Source organism: Vulpes vulpes, chromosome 15 (assembly GCF_048418805.1).
Source record: "Vulpes vulpes isolate BD-2025 chromosome 15, VulVul3, whole genome shotgun sequence".
Lineage (NCBI taxonomy): Eukaryota > Metazoa > Chordata > Mammalia > Carnivora > Canidae > Vulpes > Vulpes vulpes.
Genome location: NC_132794.1, coordinates 109,105,163 through 109,124,741, shown reverse-complemented (window position 1 = coordinate 109,124,741; position 19,579 = coordinate 109,105,163). Strand labels below are relative to the sequence as shown.

Here is a 19,579-nt window from a genome sequence, read left to right as displayed (position 1 = left end):
ATAGCTAAAGCAATTTTGAAAAGTAGTCAAGTGGGACAGGACTTATTACCTAGCAGCAGTAATCAAGACTGTGTGGTATCAGCCGAAGAGTAGACATGTGGGTCAATGAACAGAAACCAGAAACAGACTCACACAAATAGGACCAACTGATTTTTGACCAAGGTGTGAAAGCAATTTAATAGAGAAAGAATAGCGTCTGCCACACAAGGTAGTGGAGAGATGGCCATTCACGGACAAAACCAAACAGAACAAAAACATAGGAAATGAACTTCGACCTAAATCTCAGACCTTACACAAAAATGAATGCAACATAAGTCATAGACTTAAATATAAAACTATAAAATCTTTGGAAAGGATAACACAGGAGAAAATCTTCAGGATGTAGAAGAGAATTCTTAGACTTGACACCCAAAGTGCTAGACTTGGCAGAAAACGAAAAGGAAAAACTGATCTCATAAAAACTTTTTGTTCGTAAAAGACCCTCTTAAGATGATGAGGAGACAAGCTACATGCCGGAGAAAATACTTGCAAACCACAATCTGACAGAGGAGTAGTATCTAGACTATATAAAGACTCTTAGGATCCCTGGGTGGCGCAGCGGTTTAGCGCCTGCCTTTGGCCCAGGGCACGATCCTGGAGACCCAGGATCGAGTCCCGCGTCGGGCTCCTGGTGCATGGAGCCTGCTTCTCCCTCTGCCTGTGTCTCTGCCTCTCTCTCTCTCTCTCTCTCTCTCATAAATAAATAAATAAAATTAAAAAAAAAATAAAGACTCTTAACACTCAACAGTTTATAAAAAAGCCAATTAGAAAATGCGCAAAAGACACGAACACAGTATTTCACCAAAGAGAATACACAGACCGCAACAAGTTCATGAGAGATGATCAGCAACGCCAGTTATCAGGGAAATGCAAATTAGAACCATAGTGACATATCACAAGACACATAGCAGCACGGTGCCGCCAAATAGCGACACCACCAAATGATGGCCAGGGTGTGGAAAAACTGGGTCACTCATCCATTGCTCATCGCCAGTGGGAATGTAAAATGGTACAAGGGTTCTATCTCACCGTTTGGTGGATCCTTATAAAACTAAACGTGCTAGAACACCGAACTTGCTATATAAAACTAGACATGCAACTAGCACATGACCCAGCAATTGAGTTCTTGGGCGCTCGCGTCAGAGAAATGAAAACTTCTATTCACACATATGCAAAATCTGTATGCAAAGGTTCACAATAAGCTTTATTGTGATATTGCGATACTGTGATCGCCCCCAAACTGGAAACAACCCAGATGTTTCTATACCACGGAGCATAAGTCAGCAAGTAAAAGGAGTGAATTTACCGACACACATGACCACCTGGATGAATCTCGAAATTAGGCCGAGTGAAAAAAGCCAGTCCCAAAAGGTCGCATGCCGTGTGACACCATTTATATAACGTTCTCAGAAAGTCAAAATTACAGACAGAGAGGACAAATTAGGAGGTGCCAGGGGTTAGGAGTGGGGGGCTGGAGGTAGTGGGGGTGGCTGTAAGGAAAATGCAAGGAATCCTTCGGGTGAGGGAAATGTTCGGTATCTTGACTGTATCAACGTTGATAGGAGTTTGCACTGTAGTTTCGAAAGATGTTACCCTGGGGGGAAACTAGGTAAAGGGTTCAGGGATCTCTCTGTTTTAGGTCTTGCAACAGCACGCCAATCTATCATTGTCTCAAAATTTCAAAAAAAAGTTAAATTATAAATATTTTATGATTTTATAGAAAAATAGAGGCTTTTGACTTCTCTTGAAAAGATAGGAAGGTCTTGTAACACTGGGCCTGCACTCCCACCATCAGCCAGGGTTGATGGAGGTGCGTCCTTCAAACAACAGGAGACAATCCCTCCTATTTGCCACAGTCCCTCCTTCTCCCTGTTGTCTCATATCCTGCCATTTACTGTTTCTGGCCTGCTCCTAAAGACCGAAATTTGCCAACCTTTTCTCTTAATGATTCCTGTGTTCCTCCTTGAGAAAAGAAGATCATAGGGAAGAAAAAGGCAGAAGGAATACAAATTGCTTTATGCTGGCTTTCAGATCCAGTGATCTCGTTCCGAAAACTCAATACCGTTAATCAAAAAATGTGCATTGTGGGTGAGAGAAGTAGGAAAGCGTCCCCCTGACTTTGTTCACCGGGGCATTGAATTGAGTCTCTCAAACTGAAAATGAAGAGCTATAAAATTTGAATCTATTTTAACAATCCCAGCCGTATGCACAATTAAGCAGTTGAGGCTCATTCCTCAATCATGAAAACCTTACCTAACGTGGAAACGATAGTTCACCTTTAACAGTGATAGATGTTCACTAACGAACGTAGATAGTTCAACATTGATAGATTTGAAGATCACTTTTTAAGGGCCATAATTTTATTTGGGGGAGAAGGATGGATAAGGTTTCATTTCAACCTTCTCTGATGCATCCATAGAAGTAAGTGGATGGGGTGGGCACGATGCAGGAAAAATGTGCCAAACTCTTATTTTGTCAATTTTAAAAGCACAGAATAAAAGCACAGTTAAGCTAGGTTTTTTTTTTTTTTAAAAATATATAGTTTATAAAATCAGAGCTAGCCTTAATACAAGAATTCTGAAAATGCAAATGGTAAATACTTCTGGAAATACATATGTGCCCATATGTATCTATGTATAATGTGTGTTTTAGCTTCCTCCTTCCTGGGCGGAGAGGAGATGCTGAAAAAAATCTAATCAAAGTCAGTCAAGGGACCCGTGTAGGTTGAGGGGGGAAGCTCCCTGACACCCACCTGGCTTTCCGAGGTGCTGTTCTCATTGCCCATGGCGATTCAGGGTGTCAGCGTCCCTCAGGATTTTACCAGAAGCAACTAGAAGAAATAAAAGGGTATGCACATCTGTAACATCGAAGATCTGAGGCTTTCTCTGCGCGTCTCCCCAAACTCAAAAGCCAGATGATGGGAAATGTTGATCTCTGCAGTCACATCATGGAAAATCGCTTTTGAAGGCTTTTCTTTTGCGATATGCCACCCAGACTTCCTTCCCAGTATGGGCTGCTGTTTTTATTCCCCACCCCGGGGTTGGCAGACGCTTCTGAAAAACGAGTTTGTTACGGAGTCTGTGTTAACGCCAACGTACACACGTAGGTATATCCACAAAGTGACAGGAGGGGCGCAGTTGCCAGAGATTACTCCAGGAGGGCCACTTTCGGGGTGCTTTCTGTTTCTCCTGGTGCTCACTTTGGAAATGCAGAGTGTGGCAGTTCCCCCATCAAGTGACCACAGAGGGTCCGGGGTCCAACCTTAGGGGGTGTGAAATCCACTTCCCTTCGGTACCATACGGTATTTTTTTTTTTTTTTTTTTTTTTTTTTACTCTAAGCACTTGCTTCATCAAATCAGTTTCGCTTCTGCACATATTTTCATGAAGGCAGGATGGTTTTCTTGGTGAGGAAAAGGGGTAGCCGGGGCCAGACAAGGAATACATAATCCCATAAAGCAGGGGGCTGCCAGGACAACTAGACCCCTTCCGTCGGGCTCACTTAGCCACGCTGGTGGCTGATCACCAGCATCGTGAGGATGCCTCCTGCACAGCCCAGAAAGCCGCGGCTGCACCGACGTCGTCTGAGTTCCACGAGACCCCATAACCTCTCTCTTTTTCTACATGGAGAAACTAAGTTACGGAAAACTTGTAAAATTATCAACTTCTAGAGCTGGAGCCTTAGGGATTACCAGGCTAATCCAGGGTGGAAAACAGAAACCGGGGAAGGCAAGGGAGCTTGCCCAAGACCCAGTTTGGAGAAGTCAGAGCCGGAAAAACGACTCAGCCTCCTGCCTTCTAATTCAAGATTCCTTCCGCAGCAGTGTTTGCTTACACCCTAGTATTTGCTCAGAAAACTTCAGTGATTGACTCACTTCAAATAAAATTTGTCCACTGATTGCTTATCTATTCAACCAACACTGACTGAGGAGCTTCCATGTGTTATGTGTACCGAACAGTCACGGGAAAATAAAATGTGAGTATTTTCAGCAGCACAAATAAAACGCCCCCAAACTGAGAAAATTGCAGGTGACGTCCCTATAATGATCGATTGATTCTCTCACTCCAAACCCTTGAGTCAAAAGGAGGCAATTCCTTACATCATTCTGGCTGCTTACTGTTTATAAGATCGGAAAAATATAGATATATGTATCATATGCTCACAGAATGTGAAAACCTTCATGCCTTTAAAATTGATCAGAGTTTCTTTTGATGTTCATTTGGAAAATGATGCCTCATTAGCAAATAATGTTGAGTGTTACTCATTATGCCCCTATCAATGACTGCCACCCCGCTGTGCCAACCAGTTTAACCCACACACAGTTGGAATGTCATACGGTTCTCTGTAATATTGATTTCTGACATTCATTCACCAGATTAAAGTCAATAATGGTATCACAAATCAGAGCGCTTGGACTGGCTTTTCATACGCATAAATGGACTAAAGGACAATGACAAAACTACTCCTGGTTCAGGGTGCCCGGGGGGCTCAGTGGGTTGAGCCTCAGACTCTTGGTTTCGGCTCAGGTCATGATCTCTGGGTGGTGAGATCGAGCCTGGTGTCTGGCTCAGCGGAGAGTCTGCTTGAGGTTCCATCCTTCTCTCTCCCTCTGCCTCTCCTGCTTGTGCTCACTCTCTCTCTCTCTCTCTCTGTCTTTCTCTCTCTAAAATAAAGAAATCTTAAGCACAAAAACCAACCACCTACTTCTGGCTCAGCACAAATTTCAAAACCACAGAGGGCCGGCAGGGAGAGCAGGCCTGGCTTTCCAGGAGCTCTGTCCTGCTGAGCTGCAGCCCTGCCAGCCCCTCGGCCCCCGGGACCAGAAGGGAAGGCGGGTACAGCCCTGCCCGCTACTTACATTTGGGGGAGGTCTGGGACTTCGGAGGCTGCGGCCGCAGGTGTGCTCCCCGGCAGCTGTGCTTTCTCCTCCCGCACTCAGGAGCAGGTGCGGCCCAGGCCCGCGTCACCCAGCCCCGCACGGCCGCCGGCTCCACCCTCGCACCCACAGCACCTCCTACCTGAGCAGCGGCCTCCCCGGGCCGCGGGCAACACACAAACGTGGAATCAGCGTTTCTGCGCCCATCGCGGCCAGGGCCTTTCACGTAGAGGATTTTCCCGGTTATCACATTAGCAGGGCTCCTTTCAGAGAAGGCTTATCCAGACTTAAACTGGCCCCGTGACCTGCCTGGCTGCACCTAAGCGATCGGAATCGTCCTGCCGGGGAGTAGGGCCCCGCCGGTCACCCACTTGCCCTCCACCCAGCAGAGCGGGGACAGAGCTCTCCTTGGGGACAGGAGTCAAATGCGCCCAGGGCTTCCCATTGGCACCTGGAAAACTCCCACCCTAAATCATGTGGCAAGACAAAAGAAACTTGTGGAAAGATGATGACGCCAGCAGTCTGGCACCTGTTTATGGTGTGGTGTGTGGAGAATGTACTTACCGAGGCGGGGCTTGACTTTCAACAAGTGAAGTCATAAAGTGCTGCAGGCTTGGCCGGGGTGCTGAGGAGGCCTCGAGGCCCTTGGGTGGGACCAGTGCGCAGCCGCCCGGATACCCTGCTGCCCCGCGGCCTTCCACCCTCCCCGATCCCTTGGGTTACGGCCAGCCAGCCACTCATTTGCAAGAACAAGCCAGTTTCGATCTTGTTTCTCATAAGGCAGAGTCTTTGCTTGTGCAAAAGGCCCTGATCCCTGCCGCGAGGTGCCCCCCAACCCAGGGCAGCAAGTTGGCATGACATCAGAGGCCTCCTGGGGGCCAGGTGTCTTGGGGGCGGAGCTCAAGCTGGATGCAGAGAGGGGGGATCTTGGTGCCCCCACTTTCGGTTTGGACAGAGCCAAGGTGTATATGTTCCAACAGGTGAATGGATATTCGAATTGTGGTTCATCCATAAAGCAGCATATTGACCAGCCATAAAAAGGAGTGAAGTTCAGATACGTGCTAACAACTCAGATGAACCACAAAAATTTACTGAGAAAAGCCACGGACTGTGTGATTTCATTGATAGGAAATGTCCAGAATTGGCAAATCCAGAAACCAGATTGACTGTTCGGAAGGGCTGGGGAAAGGGGGAGTAACTTCTTGATGGGTTTAGGGTTTTATTTTGGTGAGATGAAAAATATTCTGGAACTGGACAGAAGCAGCAGTTGACCAGCATTGTGAATGTGGTAAATACAACTGCGTTGTTCACTTTAAAATGGTTCATTTAAAATAATAATATAAATAAATAAATAAATAAATAAATAAATAAATAAATAGTTAATTTTGTGTTACATGAATTTCACCTCATGTTAAAGTGTTTATGTTTCACATCTTGGAGTTCTGTACAAACTGTTGTTTGAAAATAATTCCACAATTGGGGGGGAATGTTTGAAAATTGTTACTTTTATGTTTATGAACACCGGGTTTCTGTACAATTAAGGATTGGTGGGATGAGAATCAAGAATGTTTGCCTTCCCCCTCCCCCACTTCCACCCAAGTCATAGGAGAATTCTTCTAGGGAAGAGAATCTTTTTAAGTGAAATATCTTGGATGAGCCAATTGAAAATGAAGAGGGGTCATTCAGAGGGCAACAGGAAGCAAACATAGTGAAAGAGACGGGGAGGATTGCCCCTGAGAGGAGGGGAGAAGGACAGAGAGAGGATGGCCAACCAAAATGGCGGAGTCCCATAAGGATGTTGAAGGTGGGGAATGTTCAGTATTCAATTTCAGCTGCATCCCTTCGGCAGCTCAAATTCCCTCCATGAACTATCCCCTCCATCAGCTCGTGGTTGGCCACTGATATCACGGTTGCCACCACCATTGGTTCCTGGACCAACACTGTCATGACTGCTGGATATTGGGCATCATCACCTGTCCCACCACCGCTGTCCTGGTCACCTCAAGTAAGCAGACCTTTTAGCTTCCATCCCAGAAGTTGGTGCTCCGTCTCCTCTAACAGATTGCCTAGGCACAGGGGATGTGTTCAGATGCCAAGCGCTATGGAATCCAGATTGTCTACATTCCTTAGCCATGACCACCTCTCCCCAAGGCAGTACTCTGATAGAACCTCAGTATCAGTCTCCTTGACTTACCACTGTCTACACCTGTCCATGGCTGATCAGCTTCCCTCTTTGTGCTGTCTTCTTTCAAGCTGGACATTAAGCAAGCAACCAGATTTCCATTTCCCACCACGTGTGACTACACACAGGTGTGTGTAGATTTGCTCATCCATCTCCAGGACAACTTCCCTCTGGAGGCAGGGGTTGGGTTTATGAACCAGACCGCTGCCTGGTGTATAAACTCTGGCAAGTTATTTAACTTCTGTGTCCTCAGTTGTCTCATCTCTAAAATGGGAATCATGGCAATACCTACCTCATCTCACATGGTGGTGGTGAGTTAATTTCAGTAAAGCTCTTGGAGCAGAGTAAACTTATAAACCACTGCCTGTGCTGTTGTTGCTGGCAGTGGGTCTATTTGGAGTCTCAATAAGCAGAGCCTTCAGTGAAACAAGGTTTATACTGCCTTCTTTCTATCCCTTCGGTAAAATCATGAATTTGGGCGCAACTACTTAGAACTCGGTACATCTGCAGTAAAAGCTCAGCTAAACTGACTTGTGCGCTAGGAAAAACAAATGGCAACGAAGACATTTTATTTATAACACGGGCTCAGTAAGAAGAAAGCAGATGGTTTCAAGAACTTTTGAAGAAGCCATTTAAGTGTCTTCTTACTTTAAGAAGTAAACACTGAAGTGTTTACTGGGCTGGTGACGCATCATTCCAATCCTGTCCCTCTCTGTGGCCATCGCCAGGCACCAGGTGTTAATTTAGCTAAGAGTGCCTCTATGTCCTCAGACGAATGAAACTGCACATCTTTGAAAAGGATCCACAGTTTAGGCTTCCAATTCTTTCCAGTGGCTTGCCACAAATGAGACTGAATGCACAAAGGTTTCTTCTACCCACTTGTTCCTGCACTGAGCCTAACCAGCCAGCTAACCTCAACCTACTCTCCGATAGATTAAAATATAAAATTCATTTTAATGGATAATTGCTTGGGAAGATGTTTGTTTCTCAACTGGTTTATTGGTGTCACATCATCACAGCCCCCGAATGTAAAACAGGACAGTCTTTGATTCATTAATTCACGTCTTCACGCGTTCCATAAATATTAAGCTTTTTCACGTACCAAGCACTGGGTTGCTTGTGTGCTCTTTCATATTTACAGCAAAGCGACGGGGTAGGTATTTTCTTTTTTGATGGATGAACAACCGAGGCCCAGAGGGATCAAGTCACATGGTCAAGACCAGCAGAGAGCAAGAGGAAGGATGGAGCCAGTTGGCCCCAGACCCTGCATTCATGAAGGATGTGATGCTACCTACCACCTTGGAAGATTTTTCAGTGCAGTTCAAGGGGGTTGATAGCCTTTTTCTCTCATTTATTTTTCTGCTCATTTACTCCCAGAGTAGAGCATGGAGTGTTTAGTTGTTGGCAACTGGAGCTGGTTGGGAAGGTCCCAGCTGATGCGACCCATCCCCCCTCATTGATCTCTGAAAAGGGCCAGGTTTGGGCCCGTCACTTCCTGCGGTGGCCCAGACAGCCTAGCAGGGCTGGGTTGACAGAGCAATGCTGAGAGGAGCCAAGAGCATAACCGGGGAAATGAGGCCTGGGGCCAAGTGTGGAGGAGGAAGGGAAGTGGAAACGTGAGAACCAGCACAGCAGCTGAGCAGTGCACAAGCGGCCTGTGGGTGGAGGACGTTGCTCAGACCCAGATTGCGGTGTCCAGGTTGGGCCAATGCCCCATTTTACGTGCTCCGGGTAGGGTGGGGAGGCACAGGGAGCTAGGAAATCAGAGACAAGATCACGGCGGCCCCATGTCATGGACGATAACGCGGAGGCTCAGAGAGGTTTTGCAACTAACCTGCACTGTCCCGAGAGAACAGCCTGTTGGGATTTGTTGATACATCAGACAATTATACTAAGTTTTCTATTTAGGGACTTTTTTATTCTCTATGTTTTAAAAAAAAAAAAGCCCTCTTTTTTGTATGTGATGGGAATGTATCTGTGTTAAAGGCTTAAAAAGTTCTGACTTTTCTTCTGCACTGAGCATGTTGGGTTGTTAGTGTTGGAAGAAGCTTGGAGATCATCGTCAGCAACACTTCCTCCGCAGATGGGGAAGCCAAGGCCAAGAAGGTGGGAATGATCTATCCTTGTTTCCCAGCGAGCAGGGCCTGGAGCCTGATCTGGACTGGGACAGGCATGCTTTCAGCAGACAGCCTCACCCCTGAGCGGGCCTCTGCAGGCCCTGCACTGGGCTCTGGACCAGACCAGCAAGGTCAGATGACACCTGCCTGTCCTGCTATGGCACTGCCCTCTGGCCACAGTGGCATCCAGCCAGTCAGGTCCTGTGTCAGCTGAGCCCATGGGAGGCATCAGCTGGAGGAGTCCAGGTTATGTTTGCTCATTGAAGGTGAGCTCAGGTTCACCTGGCAGGTGGTGACTTTGGCTGCTCGACATGCCCAGCGACCTCAGCCAGGTGCTTGTTCCCAAATGGCCCAGCAGGTGGGAGACCTCATCTTCTCCCTCCAGTGGCTAAATTCAGTTGTCCTAACTCCCTACCTTGCACAGCTGAGCACGGAGCTACTTATAGCTCTGTTATCATGTTCCTGTTTTAATACAAACAAACAGCCGTAGCCTGGGAAGGGGATTTATGGAGAGACCTTGCCTGCTTACCCCTCTGGCAGGGACCTGGCTGCTCTGTGGGGTTTGAGTGACATGACAGCTCTTCCTCACCCCTCTCCCCAGCCTCCTGTCTTCTTCCATCCCCTATCTCAGCGGCCACCAACAAACTTTGATGGGGAAAGCCCAGCCTTGTAGAATGTGGAGACTGGGAGACTGGAAGGAACTCCCAAGTTGTCTCTTATGCCCCAGAAACCAAAGACCTCTATACCCAGCCCCGCCATTGGGGAGAGCCTGAGCTAGTTATTCAGTTACTACTTCCCAGCCTCAAACCTGCTGTAGTCCAGTGTGGGGACTCTGCAGATCCACTTCTGCTTGGCCAGCAGCTCCTGAGGCTCTGCAAGAGGAGGCGGAGGCCAGAGGTGGGAGGAAGAAGGAGAGCACGCTCCTTCCTGTCTGTTTCCCAGTTCTGGGAGCAGCATCCAGCCTCATGGCGTCCCCTCGGGGTCATCCCATCCTGTGCAGCACTGGAGTCCCATGGGCAGTTGTCCCAGAGCTTGCCTCGTGGCTGGGGCTCCCTCCACAGGGGCCTGAGGTTCCCTTCTGTGCGGCCCTCCTCCAAGCTTCTAAATTTTAGTAGTTGCAGCTTCTCTCTGCTCCCTGAGTGCTAAGTGTGATAACTGCCTCCTGCAGATGCCACCTTCTATCATGACTCTGAGTTGGCTTTTCTGCCTTGGTACTTACTGAGAGAGTAATTCTTTACGTCAAATTCTCTCTGTGAAAGTAGCGGGGACATTTCTGTCTTCTGACTTGATTGGCTGATACGGTGGCAGAGTTGGGATTCCCACCCAGATCTTTTCCTAGTTTGGTTCTCCCTGCTTTGGAATCCTGTAAACGTGTGTTCCATTCAATGAATGACAAGGTGAGTTCCCTCCATTCAAACGTTCTGACTTTAATAAGATGTGGTTAGGATTCCCCACCACCCCGACAAACCCATTGTCACCCAATCACAACGTAGACTTCCTGTGACACCAATGTCAGTCTCTACGACCAGCTATTAGAATCGGGGCGCACAATACCCCTAACTCCTCATGGGGGTTCCTGACCTTTCATGTCTTGGCACACATACTATACTATGAAGACAGGTACACAGCCTCTGACTTGGGGACATGGCAAGACTGCTTGAAGCCTCATCCCCAGCCTGGGCCCCACCTGACCACACCAAGAGTGGAGGGGATTGGAATCCTGGTGTGCTCGTGGCCTGTCTGCTCACCAGTGGGCCCTGGTCTACGTAGAGAAGCACTGACCTAATCTAACGCCGCCATTTTATAGATGATCAAGGCCAGAGACTTCAGTAGAGTGCCAAATTTAAATCTTCACCCTCCAGCAGCCTAGTCCAGCTGATTCACAGCTCAGCACCAGAATTCCTCTTGAGAAGGAAGACTCTTTGGGAAAAGAACTGAATTTAGTCTGTGTAGGTGGCAGGAGCTGAAGCTCAGATAGGGAAGGGTCCTCCCATGTGAAAGGAGAGTAAGAAGTTTGGTTCTTAAGGTGAAAGTCAGAGAAGAGGACAGAGGGGTTGAGGAAGGACCTGGACATTGCTGTGAGATACAGAATGATGGAAGAGGGTCAGGGAAAATTCCCCTGAATGTGGGCGGAGGACACTTGAGTAACCAGCATGCCTGTCCAACGTCACTCTCCTTCCATTGTAGCACACAGCCCTCTTCTTTGGCCCCAGGTCTTCACTCAAAGACATTCACCAATGCTTTGTGAGCACTTTGTTCTGCTTTGTCTTACTTTTGGCAGAGGTTAGGGGGCTGGTACTTGAAGAGGGAGCTGCATTTTATTCATATTCTATTCATATTTGGGTCATTACAATAGTCAAGTAAACACCTGAGAGCAGAGGAGACCAGAGTATACAAGCCCTGGAGATTCACAGAAACCATGGGGTAGACCTTGGGGATCCACCAGGCATGGGCTTGAGCTGGAGTCTATAGGCCGGAGAGAAACACCAATTGACATCTAGGATTGCGTACATTTAAAAACTTAAGTAAAATCCACAAAATTAAAATTGGGATCATGCATACTGTTTGTACTCTTTTGGATTTATTTTGCTGTTGTTATTTTCCTTTTAAAATATTTTTTTTAAGTAATCTCTACATCTAACATGGAGCTTGAACTGACAGCCCCAAGATCAAAAGTCATATGCTCTATGGACTGAGCCGGCCAGGTGCCTCTTTTTGAAACTGCTTTTTATTTCCCATTTCGCATATCAAAAACATTTCCTCGGGCCTATAACATCTGATTTAATAGCTGCAGTGGATGCCAAGTTTTATCCAAATGTTTGCTGTTTAAAAACAATCTTGTTTTGTATAGCTTGTCTCTGTCTTGGATGGTCAAGGAGGTCTCAGGGTGAGGTGGGTGGAGGTGAACCTAGACCTGCCCTAGGTTAGATCAAGCAGGAAAGTATTGAAACTAGAGAACTGTGAGTGGGGTGATGGACTTGGGGGCACAGTCAGGTTGGCAGGATCAGACATAGGAGTAGGGACTGTCAGGGTGGAGAGCAAGCAGAGGGCTGGGTGAGCAAGGACACAGTGTGGCTGGAGGTGGTGGCAGGGCTTTTGCCAAAGCAGGGATGGAGGACATCTCCAGAAGCACAGACGCTTCTTGTCTCAGGAGAGCTTTGTTGCCCTGTGCTGCCTTTAGATGGAGAGACCTGGGGTCTCCATAGGCAATCACATCCTAGGATGTTTGTTACAGATCTTGAAGGGTCCAGTTCATCATCTGGAATCTGGTTCTTTGGGGGCCAGAGGCCAGGCACTGGTTATGATGCATTTGAAGTTTTGTACATCTAAACCAGAACCTGGGAATAATCATGGACTCTCTGGGTCTGCTTGAATACCTCCATGATGGGAAATTCTCTATCTTGAGGCATCTCCTCTGGAGAGAGTTATACTGAATCACTGGAGCGTTCTTTCTTTTGCCCCTTAATTTAGTTACCACCCATGATTACATGAGAGTTCATCACAGGGCTCTGGACAATAAGGACACCACCAGGCATAGGCTGCACGATGAGTGGGGAGACCTGAGGACCAACAGGCTGACCCTATGGTCCTTACTCAAAGGACAACCAAAATTTGCCTCCTTCTGGGACTACATTAAATATGTACACTCTCAGCATCATGGCTGAGGAGGAGCTGCTGAGAGCTAGCCAGCCCACAGCAGGCCATGGACACCCAAAGGATCCCAGCTGCAACCAAAAGAAAAATCCAGAGGAGCAGCTGAGCCCATCCTAAACACCCATCCACAGGATTGGAGACTAAATGAATGGTTATTGTTTTAAATCCCCAAGTTTTGGGGTGGTTTTGTTACATGGCAAAAGCTAACTGTTAAGATTTCCCCTGGAGGGACCATAATTTTCCTTTATACCAGCCTACACCCAGCTCTGGCTGGCCATCCTGCAGATCTGTGCATTGGAGCACAAAGGATGTCACATGATGGAGGATCGATGGGATGGATCCTAGCACTCTCCTGTGATAAAATAACAATTTACCAGCATGGTCCCTTGACTGGTGGTCCCTTAGTGTCATCTTGGTCCATGCCAGATGCTCTGAGCATCCCACATTATAAACAGTACATAGTCTCTCAGCCCAAAATGGAAACATGAAGCCCCATATTGGTTTGCAGTAAGGGGTCTCTTTTCCTCCTGCTCAGACAGATATTTGATGACACATTCAAATATAAGATTCTCCTTACCCACAATTTTCATATAGTCCTTTGCAGATTGGATATTAGCAAAACCATATTTCTTATGAAAACAAGCTGTTGAAACCCACAAACATTCAGACATCACTTGAATCCAAAAGCTAAACTGTACTGTCATTTTTAGAAATCAGATACAGTTTGAACATAATTGGGAACTACAGGCCAAAGGGAGGGCGGAAGGAAATGGGATGAGGGGTGGGAAGGCAGACCCAGCAGAAATCTTGAGTGTGGATGCAATATCAGTGCCAGTTATATTGGAGCCAAGATATTATACTGATGAGCCATATGCTAGAGCTGCACTAGGAAATTAAAGGTATTTATGCCTTTTATATGACATAAGACAAATGCAATTATTAGGCCTTAGAGAGTTTCAGCTGACATCAGGCAATTTTATTATGTAAAATAGAAAATAGCTTTTTAAGACTTTTGTTCTTCGGGCAATTTTATTGTAAACTTATCTTTAAAAAGTTAAGGATAATAATAACTACCATATAATTTAAAAAGTCCTTATAAACAAGACTGTTAAGTCCCATTTGCTTAGTCTATAGTTCTTCTCAACAAGAATAACAACAACAACAATAAAACCCATCTTAATCAAATTTTCCTGTTTTTTTTTTTTTAATTAACTTTTGGGGTAGTGACCCATATCCCAGTACTTCCACCACAAAAGATATAAAATAATGAGAGAGAGAAAGTAGATGTGTACAACTGCTGGACCCTCAGGATAGCTTGAAGATGGGAAGAAAACAGAGACAATGAAGCACTCTTCAAAATAACTGTGAACAACAAGAGGAAGAGACTTCCTCTTGGAGACTTCGCTGATCTAAAACTATCATCAGAATGATTAAGTTTTCTGGTTGGACTTCAGATGTGGAACCTGATGCCTTCAGTGGACCGAGCCCAAGCACTGCTTCCCAAGCCTCAGCTTAGCCCCCCTCTCTCATCCCCGTTGCCTGGGTTCCTAGGACTACGTGTCTGACCACTACCTGGCTTCTGGAACACGGGCTTGAGGACTAATCTTGCCATGTGTGAACACACCCCCCAAAGGACAGCTTCCTGAATTCCCTACCAGTAGGATCTGCCCATCTGATAAGAAGTTCTGGTACTAATGAGTGACTGCCCATGGACATGGCTCCTTCTCTGTTTGCTTCTCCAAGGGGGGCATCTGTGGTTGGGTCATTCCCCCCACACCTGTTAACCAAGACAAGACAACCTGAATCTCCTTGTTTATGCTCAATTAGGGAGAGGCATTTGCAAAAGCATTGGCATTGGCAGTCCCAGGGCAGTAGAGCAGGCTGGTGTTGGGGACCGTGGAAGCAAATCCGAGAAATGCCAAATAGCGAAACTTCCACCAGGTGATGCAAACAATAACATCACCAAATGTTCTTCAAAGAACTGGAACACATGACAGGATGATCTTGTGACCTACCAGGACTCAAGGGTTGGTTGTCTCATCTGTTTGCTATGAAACATGAGACACAAAATCACTTTGTCAGATCCTAACTTGAGCCTCATTATCCATTTCGGCAGAAACAGATTCACAGGAGTGGGCTTTTGAATGACCAGAAGTGGATACAAAGCCATGCTTTTTAAGCTCCCAGACTGACCAACAAAATTATGTCCCCTAAAAATGAAAAACTTGGCCCCACTTAAAAATGATCATTCCCAGGGTGCCTCTGTGGTTGAACGTCTGCTTTTGGCTCAGGTCATGATCTCGGGTCTGGGGTCTGTCCCTGAGTCTGGCTCCCTGCTCCTCGGGGAGTCTGCTTCTCCCTCTCCTCTGCCGGCCACCTCCCCTGTTCACGCTCTCTCTCAAATAAATAAATAAAATATTTTAAAAAATGATTACTCCGGCTGTACCAACATCATACTCTGTACTGTCCCTTCACACCGAATGAGCACAACCAGAAAGAAAGAATCATTCATGGTCTAAGCTTTGCAAGTCAGGATTTGATAAGCATTAATAAAGGCAACTACTCTGAGGAGAGGCAGCCCTTTGGTAAATGCTGGCAATTTCTTCGGAGCCCCAGAATACTGAAACACAACCAATTTTAGTCATTCCTGAACCGACATGAACAGCTTGACTACAGAAAGTTAGCCCTCTTTGCTAGAACAACATCAGCCTGTGTCGCTGGGTTTAATCTCTTTATAATTCTTTGGCACCAATTCTGGCACGGGGCTCTGCAAGGGCTGGTCCCTGACTTGAGTGCGGAGCAGAATTTCCCCTTTTTAGGTCACAAACTCGGAGCACTCACTCGTCCCAGCGACTCTCTCCACCGTGTCAATTTTAAACACCCTCATTAACAACATTTATGAAACGTTGGCAAGGTGGCAGCGATCTTGAGTTGCTCCTGCCATACACAACCATTGCCCGAGATTGCAACACACGCACAGGCTTGCCACAGCAGGCTAGGATTATACAAACACATCTACCCCTTCTATACACAGCTGACTTAAGGACCTGGGGACAGGGATTGTGGACTGTCCAGTGACTCTCAAACAGTTCAGATGAGCCCGCAAAGAGTGGCCTTCCTGTATTCATTTCTTGGGCATGGTGGGCTGCTCCCTTGTTTTACCACCTGGATCTCGGTCCCCTGCCCTGCCTTCTGAGTTGGGATAGGACCTCCCATGCCAGGATGGACTATCTCACCTGGGCTTCTCATCTCCTTGGGAATCAGAGATATGGAGCACGGTCAGCATCATAGTGAGTTTGGTTGTCTACAGGCCAGTACTCCACAGTCTGCTGAATTACATTTGTCCTGGCCCCCCAGTGTTGTCCCTTATGCCCCCCCATGCCCCTGGCCCATTCTGTACACATCCTTGCATGCAGTTAGCAGCACCCATCATTGCAACCAGCTTTACTTCTTTACTCCCATAAAATCACACTTAAGTAGGCAATTCTTGAGGGCCTGCCATAAAAATGGCTCATTCCCCACCCACCCCTGACGCAGCATCCTGTCTATGGCACCAATCTGCCTCCTCGAAGCTGCTAACGGGCCTAAGCTGAGCCAATCAGAACTTATCTCTTGATATATAATTAAGGCCCTGGAAGTCAATCAATGGGGGTGGGGGCATAAATCACAAGGCAATGAGGAATGGAGGCTGGGATCAGTGCCAGAGACACCCGGAGACTGTACATGATGGCCTGAGGGAGGAACAAGGTTAGGAACCCAGTAGATATCAGCCCACCCTCGGCAGAAGGAAGCAGGTGCTAGCTGAGAAGCCAGGATGCAAGGAGTTGCTACAGCCCAGAGCTATGTCTTCTCAACTCAGAGTTTCTATTTCTTTCAACCAATGTTCCCTGATGGTGACCACACTCAGAAGTGGCCCAGGATCCACAGACTCTGGCCTTTGCTCCTTCCTCATCCTCCTTCAGCATCTCCACAGCATCTGACATTGTCACCCCCACTTTCTCCGAACTTCTGTCTGCTTACACAAGTGCTACAAAATCCGGCTCTCCTCCACCTTCCCCGGTTGCTCACTGCACCCTCTCAGGGGAGCCATTCAATAAGATCCAGGCTTTGGTCTTCCAGCCTGGTCTCCTCAGAAGATTCCACTAGTTCCCTAAACTTCCTCTGCTGAGTCCAGGCAGAAGGCACGAAATCTAGACCACTGTTCCTCGCTTCCTTCTGCACCCACTGTGGTTTTAATTCTGGCAGAGATTTCTACTTAGATGATTCACAATCAAATAACCTCTTGAAATGTGAATTCGTACCTTTCTTCTTCAACCTAAAGCCCCTTTGACTTTCCCATTTCCACTGATAGGACTGTGTTCTTTCAATCACATCCCCTGGGACCCTAAGGGTAATTCTGCACCTTGCAGTGATTGCTGCTTGGTATCTGCCTCCCTCCAGCCCAGGTGCTCTGCAGGGTTTGGGCTTATGTGACAGTGGCTTATGATGATACCATCATTCCCAGAACTCAATACATGGAGCCACTTGAGTGTTTGCTAAAAGAAGTGAAAGGATGAATGATTGTGTTTCAATTTTCCCTCTGTTTCATTCCTCTTGTCTCTCCAATGCACATTCACAGAAACCTCTGGATTCTTCCTCCCCATTCCCTTTGCTTCTGGGCCAGACCATATTACTACCCATTAGGGTTACTGCAGAAGCAAGGCGGTCTCCTGCTGGCGATGACAAGCCTGACAAGGGGCATTCTGGGAACATGGTGGCAGCAGAGTTCTTAGATCTTCCCAAATCTCCCCATATAAACAGAGCAACAAGATAGGAAAATCAAATGGACTTTTAAAACAAAACTGGATAATAAGACTTTTCTGAAGTCAACCACCAACAGCCACAAAACCCACCTGGTATTGGTGTCTGTGCAGGAGGACGTGGAGGGAAACAGGACCCTACCGGTTGGACCTGAGAGTAGGACAATCCCAAAGTAGCCAACAGGTATTCACTAGGAAGGACAGTGTGCCAATTTGGAAGCAGCAGCTAAAGCTGGAGGAGACTTGTCACCTGTGCACACACACATGCAGACATTACAGTTAGAGTGTACGTGGTACGAGTGGGATAAGGAATGGCAGTCTGTGCATTTCTGCTTAATGGAACATGCTATGAAATAGGACCCACACGCACACACACACTGCACTGTGTTTTACTAAACCATAAGATTTTTGAATGAGGCTTAGCACTCTGCCTTACTTCGGTGTGGCCTGAAGATTCAGTTATAACTGACACCACGTCAGACTCAAAAACACTGTTTCTGTTGAAATCACATGGCAACTCGAGTTGGCAGCCACAACTTCAGAAATGGTCTGAAAAGGTACTTGTGTGAGTCTAGAGAAACACGGCAAATATGTCAAAGTCAACACCATTAGGAGTTTTAAAATAACTTTTTCCCATAAAGTCTCACTGTATTAGGGCCTCAGGGGGTCTATTAAATCATCATTCCACAGAACCATAAATACTTGAAAATCCCATTTGCAATAGGCAGAATCATAACAGAGGCCAGAAGAATGAAATTTCATCCAGTCAAAAACCCTTATTTTACGAATGACGGGACCAGGGTCTAGATCAATGGGGACTTATCCTACCAAAAGTAACTTATTGGAGAGAAAAAAATACAGTTCATGCGGCTCGGGAGACAAGGGGGTGGGGGAGTTTGGAAATAAGCAGCACAGATGTGCCTTTAATTTCCCTTTATAAGGAAAGAAAAGCAAGAGATGCATTTATCCCCTCTAATCCCAGTAGCCAAACCAGTTGAAAGGCAGACGTTGTTCAAAGGAAGAAAGCCATCAGTCTGAAACTTACTTACCCAGGATCCTCTTAGCATGAGGAGAGCTGAGAAAAGGCCCTCTCTTCCTGATGTTAGGACTTCTCAGCACTGCCCTCCGCCCGTGGTCTGCCTTCCGCCAGGATCACATGGAAGTGTTCTATAAATGTGCACTGGCTTAAGGTTGGGAACGCTGGCCTGGGAAGCAGCGGCGTGTAAGCAATCTGACCCAGGCTAGGCGGCAGCTTTCCAGAAGGCTCTGCAGCCCTTAGGGAGGATAACAGAGGCCAGGGAGCTTGCAGGTACCCAGATTCTGCAGCTCTCTGTTTTTCTCCAAGTCTTCTGGGATCAGGATCCAGTCTCAACTGCCTGGAGCTGCACTTTAATTTACTTGGGGGCAGTTCTATATTTGACTATTTGACTAGGACCAGCCACTTTTCAAAACAAAGCAGCCTTAAAAACAGGACAAAACACTATAAAATTAGAAGTGCTTCCGGTAAACAGGAAAGGTCATTGTCAGCTTCTACCGACCTCCTAAAATCAAGTTGTCCTTTCAGAAAGCGAGCAGTTACTCTGAGACCATTTCTAAATGGCAAAACTACCTAAAATTCCATCAGTACTGAATGAATCAAATGTGCAACCGTGCAATGGAGAACAAAACAACCATTAGAAAGAACAGAGCTCCTTGTACCAACAATGAAAACTCTCCAAGATACATAGGTGAGTGGGAAAAAAAATTAAGGTTCGTAACAGTATATAGAATATGTTATCATTTGGGTAAAAAAGGGTATAAATTTATATATGCATACATTATGTGCAGTATATTAATTCTATGCTCTGAAAAAAATCATACTGCACTGCATATATATGTATATATATATATATTTTTTAGAGGGGAGGGGCAGAG

The 19,579-nt window shown here is 46.6% G+C and overlaps 1 protein-coding gene across 18 annotated transcripts in view; it reads right to left on the bottom strand.

Annotated features, from left to right (window-relative positions):
* TACC2 (transforming acidic coiled-coil containing protein 2) overlaps positions 1 to 19,049 on the bottom strand; it is a 210,748-nt gene extending 191,699 nt beyond the window's left edge. For 13 of the 18 annotated variants that reach the window (XM_072740263.1, XM_072740273.1, XM_072740277.1 and 10 more), the window contains exons 1-2: positions 18,715 to 19,049; positions 2,792 to 2,869 (exon numbers count right to left, since the gene is read on the bottom strand). In XM_072740263.1, the coding sequence (XP_072596364.1) occupies positions 2,792 to 2,824 (33 nt within the window). In that variant the 5' untranslated portion in view covers positions 2,825 to 2,869; positions 18,715 to 19,049. Of the gene's footprint in view, positions 1 to 2,791; positions 2,870 to 4,895; positions 5,348 to 17,758; positions 17,916 to 18,714 lie in introns of those variants that run through there. The other 5 variants (XM_072740264.1, XM_072740269.1, XM_072740272.1 and 2 more) reach the window with 3 other exon arrangements.
* Between the last annotated feature and the right edge of the window lie 530 nt (positions 19,050 to 19,579).